The sequence below is a fragment of the Ciona intestinalis genome, chromosome 8 (assembly GCF_000224145.3).
Source record: "Ciona intestinalis chromosome 8, KH, whole genome shotgun sequence".
Lineage (NCBI taxonomy): Eukaryota > Metazoa > Chordata > Ascidiacea > Phlebobranchia > Cionidae > Ciona > Ciona intestinalis.
In genome coordinates this window covers 3,050,611-3,065,118 of record NC_020173.2, presented here as the reverse complement: position 1 = coordinate 3,065,118, position 14,508 = coordinate 3,050,611, and the positions used below count along the sequence as shown (strand labels likewise).

The 14,508-nt window shown below is 34.8% G+C and overlaps 2 protein-coding genes and 1 non-coding gene across 3 annotated transcripts in view; 1 reads left to right on the top strand and 2 right to left on the bottom strand.

Moving 5' to 3' along the window:
• The first annotated feature begins 435 nt into the window (after positions 1-435).
• LOC100181332 (nuclear pore complex protein Nup107-like) overlaps positions 436-14,508 on the top strand; it is a 32,981-nt gene continuing 18,908 nt past the window's right edge. Inside the window, exons 1-13 of the mRNA XM_002123399.4 lie at positions 436-614; positions 1,660-1,748; positions 1,952-2,026; positions 2,147-2,244; positions 2,555-2,666; positions 3,051-3,204; positions 3,545-3,622; positions 3,778-3,829; positions 4,104-4,175; positions 4,231-4,319; positions 4,602-4,674; positions 4,945-5,058; positions 5,474-5,567. Of these exons, the coding sequence (XP_002123435.1) occupies positions 565-614; positions 1,660-1,748; positions 1,952-2,026; positions 2,147-2,244; positions 2,555-2,666; positions 3,051-3,204; positions 3,545-3,622; positions 3,778-3,829; positions 4,104-4,175; positions 4,231-4,319; positions 4,602-4,674; positions 4,945-5,058; positions 5,474-5,567 (1,150 nt within the window). The 5' untranslated portion in view covers positions 436-564. The remainder of the gene's footprint in view (positions 615-1,659; positions 1,749-1,951; positions 2,027-2,146; positions 2,245-2,554; positions 2,667-3,050; positions 3,205-3,544; positions 3,623-3,777; positions 3,830-4,103; positions 4,176-4,230; positions 4,320-4,601; positions 4,675-4,944; positions 5,059-5,473; positions 5,568-14,508) is intronic.
• mir4179a (microRNA 4179a) lies at positions 5,128-5,192 on the bottom strand. The gene has a single exon (NR_034576.1). It is a non-coding gene; the product is annotated as a microRNA 4179a (primary transcript).
• On the bottom strand, positions 6,043-14,148 carry ci-tlr2 (Toll-like receptor 2). Its single transcript, NM_001166128.1, is given in 14 exon segments — positions 6,043-6,666; positions 7,090-7,320; positions 7,480-7,665; positions 8,159-8,326; positions 8,536-8,692; positions 9,002-9,158; positions 9,657-9,801; positions 10,118-10,193; positions 10,551-10,705; positions 11,124-11,364; positions 11,809-12,034; positions 12,481-12,725; positions 13,408-14,047; positions 14,049-14,148. Coding segments are annotated over 14 exon segments (2,844 nt in total). The 5' UTR covers positions 14,125-14,148; the 3' UTR covers positions 6,043-6,525.

The following is a 14,508-nucleotide window of genomic DNA, read 5'->3' as shown; positions in this document are numbered from 1 at the left end:
TTTCGACGGGCCTCTGGTAGGATGTTTTAACTGTGTTTCATGCGAAACTAAGTTGCTACCGGCAGTATCATTATACTCCTTGGTCAATACATACCTATTGTAGTATATTTCCACATGACTGAGGTATTCATATGTATATATATCATTAAAATGTACTGTTGTAGTACTAAACAGCAGTCAAGAACTACTTAACAGTAGTTTTTGTTTTGTAAACACATGTACGAGTTATTGCTACACAACCATTGAAATATTTTACTTGCTTTTAATCTCTTGAATGTTGGGTATGTGGTTTAGTATAAAAAAAAGTAGTTAGAAGGTGATCCAAATAGTTTTTTAAGACCCTTGTTCACAAAAAAGCAACCCCGTGAAAATAAATTATTTTTTCGCTGGCGCCCTCTACTACAAATAGTGCGCGTAAAGTCGGTGGATTCCCTAAAACAGTTCGAAAATTTCACGTTTTGTTTTTCTTGTTGTTGTTGCTCTAGATTTCTACAAAATCTTACCAAGTTCGTGCCGTATTTTGGCAGTTTGTTTAAGAAGTAAACTGTTTTTCACTGTAGAATCATGGATTTCGGGGAAGGATCGTATTTGGATCCTTCAGCAAGGAACACAAGGTAAATATGAAAGTTTATATTTTGCGCAAATTTGCGTCGAAAAATTATAACCTTTTCGAGATTGTTCAGGTGATTTTCATCAACTGTTTGTGCTGATATTTTTTAAACTTCTCTTTCGTGTATAAACCTGTTGTAACGACTGTTGTTTTCCCGTTATACTGTCATTCTTTTTATGCCTACCACCATAGGCGTAAAGTTTTACTAAACGTTAGGGTTGCAAAAACCAGAAAAAAAGGAAGTCCTCGCGCCGGTAGGCGCGAAAAAAAAACGGTTTGCAACCCTTTGTTTTCGGTTTGCAACCCTTTAAATATGTGCTTTTTAAACGCTCATACAAACGTAAACGTATTCAGAATTACGTAGGGATGAGACAAATTAAAATTACGCGCGTTCGGCGAGTCCGTGTAATGAGAAACGGTCGAATCCGATTGCCTGGCGAATGACGTCACAGTAGCTATGTCGCATGCGCCTTTCGTCAAGCCCGCACGAGTGTGTGGTTATCTTACAAACAAAGACCCGTCCGTCGGAAATAGTAGGTTCCCAGAACGAAATATCGCTGAAATAAACTGCCTAAAACGTTTCCAACACTGCTTTATATTTATATGCAATGTTTTCCTCAGGCCAGCAGCATATTTATTACGAAATAGTAGGGATTCACACGTGGATTCATTGCATCATAATAGCGGTTGTTTGAACCTGGCAATTGATTACGACATAATAGCGATTCACACGTTGATTACTGACGTCACAATAGCGATTCACACGTGAATTATTTAGCAAACAGGAGTTTAAATACCAGTTGAATGCATTTGTGTCGTGAATGACGCATCGGTATTGACATATTTTAACGAACGTAAACGAAGTTTGTTTGCAGTAATAATGGCGTCTTCGTTTGGTCGAACGTAATTCCTTACGCATTATTAGTATTGAGAAAATCAAAGGGTTGCCAGGCAACTCTGCAACCCCGTAACTTTACGCCAGTGCCTACCACTCCGACCTTGGTTATGGTGACATAATAGAAAAAAACAATTTATCATTGTGTGTGTAGATTTAGTAACATGAGTGGCATCGTACATTCACCTGCCACAGCAAAAGATGGAAGATCAAGGGTGCGAAAAACTGGAGAAATCATGAAATGTAGGTATTTTCATAAATAAAGCTATAATTGGCCATGTTTTTTAATTGTACTCAATTGTCCATATACTTCCATGGTTACAAAATAGGTTTGTACCCTTGCTTTAGCTTGAAGCGTTTTGTAAATTCTCATAAAACTGTTTTGGTTTAGTTTTTGTATAATTTAAAACATCTTTTTAATAATTTAATATTTACTATATTTGCAGCAATGAAATTATTAGATGATGCAATTGCCAATGATTCAATTATGTCAGGAATTACTATGACTCCTAAAAACTTTGGTGAGTGTTTATTTTATTTTGTCTTAATGTGAACTATTGAGACTTTTTAACTAAGAGTTATATCCACATTAACTTAAAACTATATGAGCGTTATTTGCGTTAATTTTGTTTTCTGCTTAGATTTTGACTCTACGGTCAACACCAACAAGACTTCACGTTTTAACATTAGTCGATTCAGAAAATCAACAAAAATGTCCGAGGATAGCATGTTTATGGAGGTAAGTTAAACCTTATCAATATAGCGTATCTGTTGTGTAAGCTCTGGCCCATAGCTCAGTGGTTAGGGAGGTTCAATGCTCGACACTAATAGGTGTATGTGTCTTTGGCAAGACACTTAATAGACATTGCTCTAACCCAGTGGTCACTAATTATTTGTAGCACATTAAATGTTAAGGTAATAGGCCAACTCTGGCTTAAATATCAGGTTTGATGACTTTCCACATTAATTAATAAATTCTCCTATATTTTTCAACAACTGTAAGCTTGTGTTTTAAATAATATTGTATTCCAACTTTTGTATCTTCCTAGCCTAATGAGATGGGCATGACGGCCATGTTAGATGAATCAGCTTTCCTGTTTGATCCTGAGACTCCTCATAGATTTAAAAGCAAAGAACAAGATGCTGTGTCTGTTGAATCAGGTATGTAGTAACTAGTAAGCCATAAATATAAAGCTGGTCTAATTATTAAACTGTAATGTTGGTCTGTATTATGCTACACTGTTTATTATTAATCTTTACAATCCAATGCTTCGTCACAGTCTGAATGTACACCCAAATTCTAAACATCACATGCTTAAACTCAGAGTTGTAAAAGTTGCCATATGGCATTTTGTCACTGTCCAGATTTACAGTTATTTACATTTACCTGCCTAACCTTTAAAAAAATTGTTAGTTAATGACATCATATAAAAACTTTGGCGAATATGTTTTTAAATATAATTCAAAGTTTTCAACTTTGTCAATGTATTTGCCCATAATATTTAACACAATAAAAACCACAATTTTCTATGCATTTCTTTGCAGCAAGCATGAGCTTATTCACCGATTTCAAAACTTTCCTTACTCGATATGGTTCATCGGTCGACTTGTTCCAGTTGGTTGATTCCTACATGGAGGTGTGTGAAGATAACGAGAGTCTGGTTCGAAGTCTTGCGGGTAAACTGAGAAAGGGACCCGGGTATGTAGATGGCGGTTCTGTGATTAAACTCTCAATCGTGGCCAACTAATAATGTTGTATATATAATATATATATATTCAATTTTGTGTGGCGGTCCTACAGTGTAGCATGCTACCAGACTTGAGGTTTATGCCTGAGTTGGCCATTACCCCGATACCCACTGTAGTGCAAATTTAGTCACTGGGTTGGAAAAATTCCTATTAGTCTCTTGCATTGGAATACATTTACTCATCAGTATTGAGTACATTAGTGTTGAGCATCAAACCAGCTGAATATTAGGCTTCACTGAATACTATCTTTTCATTTTTTAAGTAATAATAATTCTTAACATTCTATATAGATTTGAAATGGCTGATGGAATGCATAAGTTGATGAAACAGGAGAAACAAACATGGAGACTTATCTCTGCTCTTTATAAGTAAATAATGCTAAACTATACATACATTTTCACACTCATATATAACAGATAATGACTGTTAAAGTTTGCCAGCTAATGTTATGTATTTCAGCATAAGTTTTAACCCTATAGTTTTGCTTAAGTCGAGAAGCAATTTAATGTAATTTTTAATTCAGAGATAGACAAGCATCAGCCACATATGATGATGGTATGAACATTGATGATTTGGTAAGTCTGCTTTTTTTGCTTTCTTATTTTAAAGCAGTCTTCAGTTCTTGCATACGTCTTTTTGTATTTTAGTTTTTTTCAATTGAAAGTATCTATATTTAGACCAAAGGATTAAGTTTTTGGATTTTAATACAATTAGCTTGCTGTTTGTAACAACTAAAAATTCTTTTGACGACCTCGAACTCTGTATTTCTTTTACCAACTGTCGCTGCCCTGTCATGAAGGATAAATTAGTTAACATTCATCATTTGAAAAAAACGTTTTTTTTTTTCAGGCAAATAACATCAGTGAGCGAAAAGCTGTTGAAAAACTATTTGAAGTTAATTCTGATGTTAGACAAGCCCAGGTGATGTTATAATATACCATTGTTGATGCAACAATATTAACTGTTGTGCTTACAGATTGTAATAGATTGGTTGGAACAAAATGCTGCCGATGAAATAGAAGGGGAAGCTGATAGGTTGAGGAATTACGCGAGTGCTGTTAGCTGGTATGTTAAAATCATAGGCGCCGTTAAAATCATATTTTTTTGATAACAAGGGTGCTCTTTAGACCTAAATTTTTCCATTCTACCTTCAGTTGGTGCGTTATTCCTAATTTATCTTTTGCTGTTACTGTGTGTTCTAGATTGTAATCAATTCCAGGGTATGCACAAACACCCATCTTAGCTGTTATGTTGAAAATGAAATTAAAATTAACAGTGTTTTGATAATTTGGTCCGGCTCTGGATATGATTTAATTTTGACTTATGTTAATTATTATTTAAACCTAGGGAAAACACTCTACACCGACTGAATAGAAATAAAGAACAAGGAATTGAAGATCCTAACTTAATATATGAGATGGTAAGTTAGCTTTAAATTTACATTTCAATAGCATTGGTAAAGGGACCTCAGCTTTAGGCCAGAGTTGCCCAATGCCCTGACACACAGGGTGCTTCAACCCATCAATGACCACTGGGTTAGACCAAGCTCTGTTAACTGTTTTGCCCAATTACACATACGTTGTCAATAATAGCGGTGCCGAGCATTGAACCTAGTATCTTTTGAATACAATGCAAGCACCTATACACTGAGCTACAGTGTGGGAATTTACCTTATAAATTATCACCCCAGGACCCTGATGCTCCTACAAGGTTAAAGAGGGAGATTGATGATTTGGATCGTGAGGATGAAAAACAACTTCTTAAGATCATCTTCTCATTTATCAGAGCAGGGAAAATAGAAGAGGTAAACTGTCAACCATTTGTGGCTTTTTATTACTTCTGCAACCAGGAATAATGTAAATAATCTTTTAGCGGCTAATCTTGTATAAAAACGTAGTAATGTCGGAAATACAGTATGTTTTTATACCAGATGAGCTGGTAAAAATTGCTTACTTATTTTATATTCTATAAGGATAAGCTATAACAGCGAGGCACAATAGAAGACCTGAGATTAAGGTCTAATTTGGCGAGTTTTCCCGTTAAAATCATTCCTGCTCTATCAATAAAATTAACTATTTTTGTTTTATCATATGCTTTCACAAAAATAACTGACACAGTCTCTTTGGATTACTTGGCTTGTCTTTAAAATAATTTTCATTCAGATATTTTTTAATATTGCTGTTGTTTATAGTGTTGCCCAATGCCCAATATATTTCTAGGCTGAAGATTTATGTGTTACACACGGCCAGCCATGGAGAGCGGCAACACTGGAAGGATGGAGGTTGCATAATGATCCAAATATGAATAATGATGGTAAGTGTGTTGAACATGGTGGTAATTGCTGTATAATGGGACCAGAAACAAGTCTTTATTGGTTGTGGGAGCAAATATGATGGCAATAGCTGTATACGTATAGTAATTATGGCTTGTGGGACCAAATATGGTGCCGGTGGTAATACCTGCATAGTGACTGTGGGACCAAATATGGTAGTAATGGCTATATAATAGGACCAAGTATGGTAGCAATAGCTGTATAGTGGTTGTATAGGCATACCGCTAGGAACGCGTTTGATTACAATTTGCATTAATTAATGAGGTTCCGTATATTTGATTACTATGAGTCTAATGTGACTCTTATATATTTTCAATTAATATGTGTATAATGCGAGTCTTTATGTGACCAAGTATGTTGCTATAAGTTACAAGTGTGAATGTCTTAGAACTATTTAAGAAATCTGTGTATAACCTTTAGAGAAATTTTGAAACTTGAATTAAAGTTTTGTGCCCATTGCTTTATTTTATAAATAACTAACAATGTACATTGCGTAACAAGCATTCAGTATGGTAAGGTTAGTACTTAAACTTAGTTATTCTTTCTGTTTAACTAAAACATAATTTTTTTTATATGATACAAACCATACATACAACGATACAAACACTTACAAATTTAAAACATTATTTCTTTTTTACACAACGTATCAACCTTGTATTTAAGTTGTACTGTTGCTTTATAAGCATTTAAGGAAAACGGGTTATTGTACTATGCTCTTTAGCGTAATGTGAAGGTATAGATTGGAGGTTTTGAAGCAGGACGTGTAGTAATATTTATAACTTATATGAGAAGTTACTATAGAAAATCAATTTTTTGATAAAACGTAAATTTATACCAAAATAATTTGTGATTGTGACTTATGCGACAATTGTTATTAGGGTTTGTAGTACTATTTATCATAACACTGAATTGGTAGTCTTCAAATCTTAGTTTGTATGGTTAGGTGAGTGTTTTATCAAGTTTGTTCCAGAAGTTTGTCCATGTTCTGTCATTATCTTGTGCCTTGGGTGCTTGGATGGCAGTAATTGCTGATAATATTGTTGTCACGCTACCTGCGTATTGTTCATCTCTTGTAACATCCTTCAATATAAATATATATATAAGTAACAATTAGGCTGCATATCAGCATATTTGGAAGCAACTGTTTAGCTACTAACAATCAGACTGACTAAATGAGCCCTTACGAGGTACCTGAGTATCACTTAAAACTTATAATGCATTTGTATCTGTAGTAAAACTTATATTGCATTTTATATAGGTATAATTTATGAATTTGTATCTATAGAGTAGCACTGTTCATTATTTATGTAAAAGTATGTTTTGTAATACTAGTGGTGAAGTTTAGGATAACTTAACGAACATGCCTTCATAATAGACAGATAATAAGGTCAGTTTTTACGGGTCATGTATGGCCTAAATCTGTAGTCTCATCCATATAGAATAAGATGCCTATAAGGGAGGTTTGTTTTAACTTTAGATTGGTCTATTTAGTTTAAACCTTACCTCAAGCAGTATAGGAACCAGTAGCCTCCCTCTTCGCTTAGCATGAAGTTCTGTCAATGCGATCTGTACTTCATATTGACACCATGCACTACTTGCGTATTTCCTTGACACCACTAATACCATACGTCGAGATGTGCTGATGCATTCAACTATGTTGTCAGCTATTCCTCGACCAGGGGTGAAATCACGCTCGTGAATGCACATTTTTCTCTCACGCTTTTCTTCCATTTCCTAAACATAGAAAACTTAGTTACTTCAGATTTCAAAAACTGTGTAACATGTGTGATGTCTGGTGTGAGAAGAAGTGTTTAAAAACAGGTCCTAGTGTAATAAAAAAAGTCTTGTTTCTTATTATGCCGTGTTTCCAGGTTTGCTTTTCTTATATCTTACCTCCAGCATTTTATAAACAAATTCCACATCATCGGAATCACTGACATAAGATACAAATGCATCATATTCATAAGTAACTGGTGCCACACCGACCCCAGTCTCGGGGTCTCCTTCATTCATTGCTTCTTTCTCCAGTAAATCTTTAAAACCTTGAACAATATCTCGTCTCTCTTGTTTCTTGCGTTTCTGTTATGTAGGAATATTCATCATTGTAGGGTAAAATTCTCTTTGTGGTTTCAGTACTTTGATTTTCAATCTCATTTTTTAAATGAAATTAAAATATAATTTATGTTAGGTTAATGCCCCATAACATAGGGTAGAAAAAGGTTAAACTATGCATGTAAAGTGAAACCATACACCTCATGCACACTGCCAAATCATACATCTTATGCACACTGTCAAATTATACACCTCATATCCACCGTCAAACCATACACTTTAATCACACTTTCAAGACTGTCAGACCATTCACTTCATGCATGGTATTAAACCATACAGCTCATGCACATTGTCAAACTATTCACCTCATACCCACTGTCAGACCATTCACTCCATACCCACTGTCAGACCATTCACCCCATGCACACTGTCAGACCATTCACCTCATGCACACTGTCAAAGAATTCCTTACACATTATCAATCAACCTTATACACCTAGTACCAGCATTACCTTCTTACCTTATACAGATAAATATTCACAATTATGATGATGATGATTAAAAGTGCAGTGAATCCTCCCACCAACCCTCCAATTAGAGAAAGGTTTACAACTGGACAATATTCCGATTCACTCAAGTTTATAATATATCTCCCTTCAAAACGTTTAGGGGTAAAGCAAATCAAGTCCTGTAAATACAAAATAAACCGCTGTAGTTAAAAAAAAAACAGGGTAAAAAAAACATAATTGATCAATATGTCATTAACAAATCAAATTGTTGTTTGTTCTGCTATAATGTGAGACATTATTAGTGTTTGCAGTAAAGTGACTTGGCCAAGGAAAAGAACAGTTGCTCTGTTTGTCCACATGATCATGCATTATCACAGAAACACTATACCTTTAAATCATGTGTAGAAAGATTTTGTTCATTTTTCTCATTAGTTTGAATCCATGTTATTAGTGGTCTGAGTTTGCAGTTGCATTCTAAGGGATTTCCTCTCAGAAGCACACTTGTTACAGCCAGGAATATGCTCACCTCTTGTGTTTGTATTGTGCTGTTGGGAGAATTTCAAGATTCATTATCAAAGACTAAATATGTATGTCAAGTTTCTTTATATTGAGAATTGTTATTTAGCTGAGGTCCCATGCTGTGGCACAATTTAAACTGAGAGATGGCATACGAGTCTAGGGCTTATCCTGCTAAGTCACCTAGCCCAGTGGTCACTCGGTTTAACCACCTTGGATGTTGGAATAATTGTCAACTCTAGACTAAATTCCAGGTTTAATAGCTTTTTTCACACTGTAGGACCTCGTTCACGTAGAATATGTCAGTAGTGGTATTTTTTCACTTATGTAAAATGTACCTGAATGAATTATTTCTTAGGTCAAGCTGTTTTAAGTTTGGTAGATAATATGTGATGAGTGTAGTAGCTGGTAGTGTGGATATTTTGTTTCTGGATAAGTTGATATTCTCAATACTTCTTGGCAAGCCTTGCAGTGGTATGCTTGTCAATTTATTGCCTAGAAGTATGAATAGATTACTAAGGCAGAATGGCTTAAAGGGGCATACCAACGAAAAATCAAAATTTGTATATAGGTAGAGTCGTAGAGATGCTTAAATGTAATCTAAAGGACCCAGCAATCACCGTTTTTCGGGTTGTTAGTTTTTTGAAACTCTGGTAGTACGTTTTGATCACACTTTAGCATATCTACCTATATACAAATATTGTTTGTTCATTGGTATGTCCTTTAATATAGCACCCTTGGTGTTAAGATTATTGGTCAACTCAGGCGTACATTCCTGTTGCCCTCATGCCTGGTAATTTTGCATTATTAAAAACATTGGTACAGAAAATGTATTCGCTTCAAAGCAAGTGTCATCACAGCATGTCTACATCAGTTATATGTATTTCCTTTCAGAGAAATGAACTAACAATATGTTCATGGGCTGTGTCGCCATAATACTGATATATTACTTTTCAATGACTAATATCATATATACCCAATACAAAATTCTACCTGTAAGATTTAATGTTGTCAGCCTTGTGAGTTGCGTTAAACTTATTTTTTCATTCTCAAGTTGTAGATTACTCAAATCTAATGTCAACCAGTATGTGTTTCTTGGTATAGTTGGCAACACATTAAAACGTGTGCGGTTTATTGACTGAGGGAAAAAGAGTCAATGAATGTTAAGCAATACATATGTTAATGTTAAGTAGTTTGAACTGTGTTTAACTCTCATGGTATCTTGCCACAGTTGGTTTAATTAAGAAAATATCTTTGTTACATTATTATATCAAAATATCAGTAGACAGTACATGTACTTCGAAACTAATCTGTTTTATCTGAATATTTGTAGTGAGTCAAAAGTTAAGAGTTAAATAAAAAAGATTTAAAACTTCAAGCATGAAGACTGGTTTAAAACTGGGAAAATTTTTTTTGTTATTTTTCAAATTTGTCTTGAATAAGTTTTGTCCTACCTGTTGAGTTGTGTATGAACAATCTAAGTTGCCTTGCCTGTGCGTACAAACTCTTGGAATGCAGTTGTATTCATAACTGTAAAATAAATGCCATATTACTTATATAGTGGGTTGGGGCAAGACGAATAGAATCCTTACTGTTCTGCTAACTCATTGCATTTAAGATCAACAAAGAATATTTACAGAATTATATAACCATAATTTTACAGTTCTTAAGAGAGAGTTGTTACTTCTTCCAAACTCAATTAGACAATATGGTACTGGTATACTGCATGCTATTGCTACCAGTATTTATCTTACCCCACAGGGCCCTTAACTAGGAAATATGGGATATCATATGCCAATTGCCAACAAATAACCCACGGTATCCATACTAACCCAAAGTCCAATATAATACTATATTTAAGTGCTTGTATCAAATAACAACACTCACTAATAAGCTCCAAATATTGTAGTTATTCTTTGGTTTCGTCTGTTTGGTGGTTCCACACATAAAGGTTCTAGGTATCTTTGTATACTAGTATAGTGGTATGTTGTTTCTGCTTGTATGTACCACAGAGATAAAGACTGCATGGAGCAATCACATTCCTAAGGATTTAAAATGTAATATCTGTATCTGTATATGTATGATATAGACTTTAGTAGTCTCTCGCTGGCTATTTTTCTGTTGGTTTAATAGAATATTGATATTCATTGATATATGCTAATTCTGAATATATCTCTGGTAATGTATGTCTATTATTGAGGGTTTGTAGACTGTATTAGTGGTATAAAAGATGGCAGTAGCACCCTTGGTAAGGGGGTAATGGGGTAATGGGGTAATAGACCTGCATTAGATCTTAAATTTGTCTCACCAAAGACCTCGGAGATTATCTTCTATTCTCATATATTCTGTTATAGAATAGATTCTCTATTATTTAGTGCAATTACAATTTTAAAGTTAGCCATGTATGTATGATAATCATATTTTAACCTAATATTAACAGTCATAATGTATTTTTCTTACCATTGGGTTATTATTCAAAGCTAACCACCTTAAAGATACCATACGTTGTAGTTGGTAATCATACAATATCTTGATTAAGTTTCCAGACAAGTAAAGTTGTTTTAAATTGACAAGTTGATCTAAAGTACTTTGGTCCTCTTCAGTTATTGCTGTGATTTTGTTGTAAGAGAGGTAAATTACCAACAAGGATGAAGGCAAACCACGTGGAAATCTTGTTATTCCATTGCTTTCCAAGTTTAACCTGAGGATTTTGTTTGTGTATATAAGTTGTCAGTTCTATGTATTTTATTCTGTTATATGGGAGGTCCTTCGGCGTGGCACACGTTTGAGATTTAGACCAGAGTTTGCTGGTTCTATGGGAGGTCCAGCAGTGTGGCACACATTTGAGATTTAGACCAGAGTTTTCCTGGTACCCATACACCCAAGGTGCTAAAGCCAGGCATAATATATATCATAGGCTATCTAACATTTTTGTACACTATAGTTTTACTATCAAGTCCAGTGCGTGGCTTCATTGATAGTTGCGTGTATCGTACAAAATTTCAATGTCGGACATTTATACCAGTGGGTAGCTTGTGTTGGTCATTGCTTCAACCCAGTAGTCACTAATGAATATTATGTGGTAATCATTGTTTTGATGCCATTTTTATGTTGCCTTCAAGATTTAGCCTAGTATTTTACTTACGAGGTTAATTTATTTTGTAGCTTGAACATATTATCAGGCACCAATGTTAGATTCTTGTTATTTGTGACCAATACAGTAAGTAAGCCTAGGGGGGAAGGCCTAGGTAGTTGTGATAGTGATGCATTCTTGCATTGAAGGTTCTGTACATCATATAAACAATTATGGAATGATGATGCCATGTATGTCATGTAGTGTAATATCTCATTTAACTCCACTCGTCCAAGGTCTAAAGATTTTTAAACGGTTTATTTTTATTAAGGCTAAGGTCTTAGGTATAAGGTATATACTTTTAGATGTGAAATAGACTTTTTGGTGGTGTTTGTTTTGATGATAAAGCATATGTCCTTTTAAGATTACTGAACCAAATGCCAGAAAATCTCTTTCCCACCTATAAAACACACACCTGTAAGCAATAACACATGAGTATGTATTGTACCAGTCTTAATGGAAGTATTGTTACAATTTTTTATTTTTATTTATAAAACTAAGTCTTTACACAAAAAATCCAAATTTGTAACCGCTATTCTACATGCTCCTACAGCAAGTCACGCAATAGGACCTTGGATTGAACCAAAGATAGCCCAATACTCCAACATTTGCTTAGTTTAGCAAAGCTTGTAGACAGCTTTAGCTTCAAGTTTCCATGAATTTAATCCCCAAACCTTAACTTACCTGTTTGTATTGAAGCACAAAACCCACTAAGTGTGATTCTTAATGTGCTTTGTAACTGTTCCAACCATAACATCATATTAATCAAATTCTGGTTACAAACCCATGGGTTGTTTTGTAGTGAGATAGAGCTACAGTTGACACAGTATTTATAATCAGTTGGTGACCTGATTAACCCAATCTCATTGTTGTTAAGTGTAAGTCTCCTCATGCTAGATGCTGGCAACCCTTGTGGCATGTTTAGTAACCTGGTGGAATGGTTTGAGATTTGAGATTTTAGAATTGTTTGTGTTAGTAATCTGGTGACCTGGCTCTTTTAGGCTGGAAACTGAGGTGCTAAAGCATATGCTGTCAACATTGTCACCCCTGTTTAAAAAATTGAGGTGACAGGCTAATGTTACACATATGAACCAAAATGAAGTAAGTGATGAATAAAACATTTATGGTAATTGTAACTGCTATGTCATCTCTTGTTTAAGAATGCATATTTTACTTAAACATAATGTGAGAGGTGTCTGCCATATGCCATCTCAATTTTGTTGTGAAAAAAGTTATGCTACATATACTTTCAGTAATTGGGAGACCCAGGCTTTTATGCTTAAATAATATATAGTAGGGTGGGGGAAGATGGGACATCTTTAGCACATAATATCCAGATACCCTGATCGTATTTTAAACAATTAACAACGGTCTATGGGAGCCGTGAAGATATAGATTTATAAATGTTTGATTGTTCATTGTTAACTGCTAAATGGGACGAGAAAACAAAGTTAAAAGGTGTCCTATCTTCCCCCACCCTACTGTATGTATCATGCTATGAAAAGGTTCAGTAGCATGGCCTTAAGATGTAAGTTTTATTCTAATTTTTTACAGATATGATAAAATTTTTTCAAAATTTGAAAAAGTTGGCTTTAGTTAAAATATGTCTACCTGTTATATGACATGTCCAATTGTCTCAGATTTACTAAGCGTTCCAAAGCATCCCTGTCGCTGTAGCTTATTTGGTTCTCCTTCAAATTCAATTGTTCTAAACTACTGGGAAGGTACTTTGGTATTGATACCAGTTGATTGTTGGATATATACAGTTTTGTCAGGTTGTTAAGTCCTCCCCATACATTGTCGCTCACTGTTCGCATTCTGTTGTAACTGACATCCAATGTTTTTGTGGTTTGTGGAAGGCCAAAAGGTACATCTGTCATTAGATTTCCTCTCATACTTAGGAAATCAACTCTTACTAGATCTTTAAATGTTGTTGGGTCTGTTGTTTCCACTTTACAGTAAGTTAAGGTCAGATGGTTAATATTCCTTGGCCAGCGTATTGACACTCTAGGCCATGGTATTTTACATGAAGATATCTGTAGAGTCCTCAGTGATAAAGGCATGTTTTCAAACACATGGTTCCCAATGGGCCCTGTCCTTGCATTTTTTATGTACAAGACTTCTAAACTCTCTGGCCATTTCACAAATTCTTGAAGACCAGTTGTGTTTATGTCTTTGTTAAAACTTGTTAAAGGAATATCAATGAGTGACATTGTTGTCACAGAGTTAGGAATACAATGGGGTATGTTGGGAGTAGTTCAACTTGCTAAAGAATAACTTTAACATATTCAGCCTTGGATTTATAATACAAGATCCATTGCTCAACATATTATTACTGGTGAACCGAATATGCTCCCCTGTTCTCACTGTAATCACAAGACCATCACACGAATCTGGAATAAACATACTGTATATAACATATGGCCATGTAATTATGTATATGCTGTTGCAGCCAGGTGTAATGTGCAAGAGGTCCTTTGGCAATTGTTTGTTTCGCAAAAGGACTGCCATTTCATTTTAACACTGGTGCCATATTTTATAAACGTTTATCTCAGCTTACGAGTTTTAACTCGATTTTAAGTGATTTTTTTCTGTATGGCAGACAATGTGGCCAATAGTGACCAGTTTGGAGCGTTTATAACTCCCTACTTAACAATGTATAACTAAAGGGGACATAAACATTACAAAGTTTTTTTGTGTATATTGATCAGT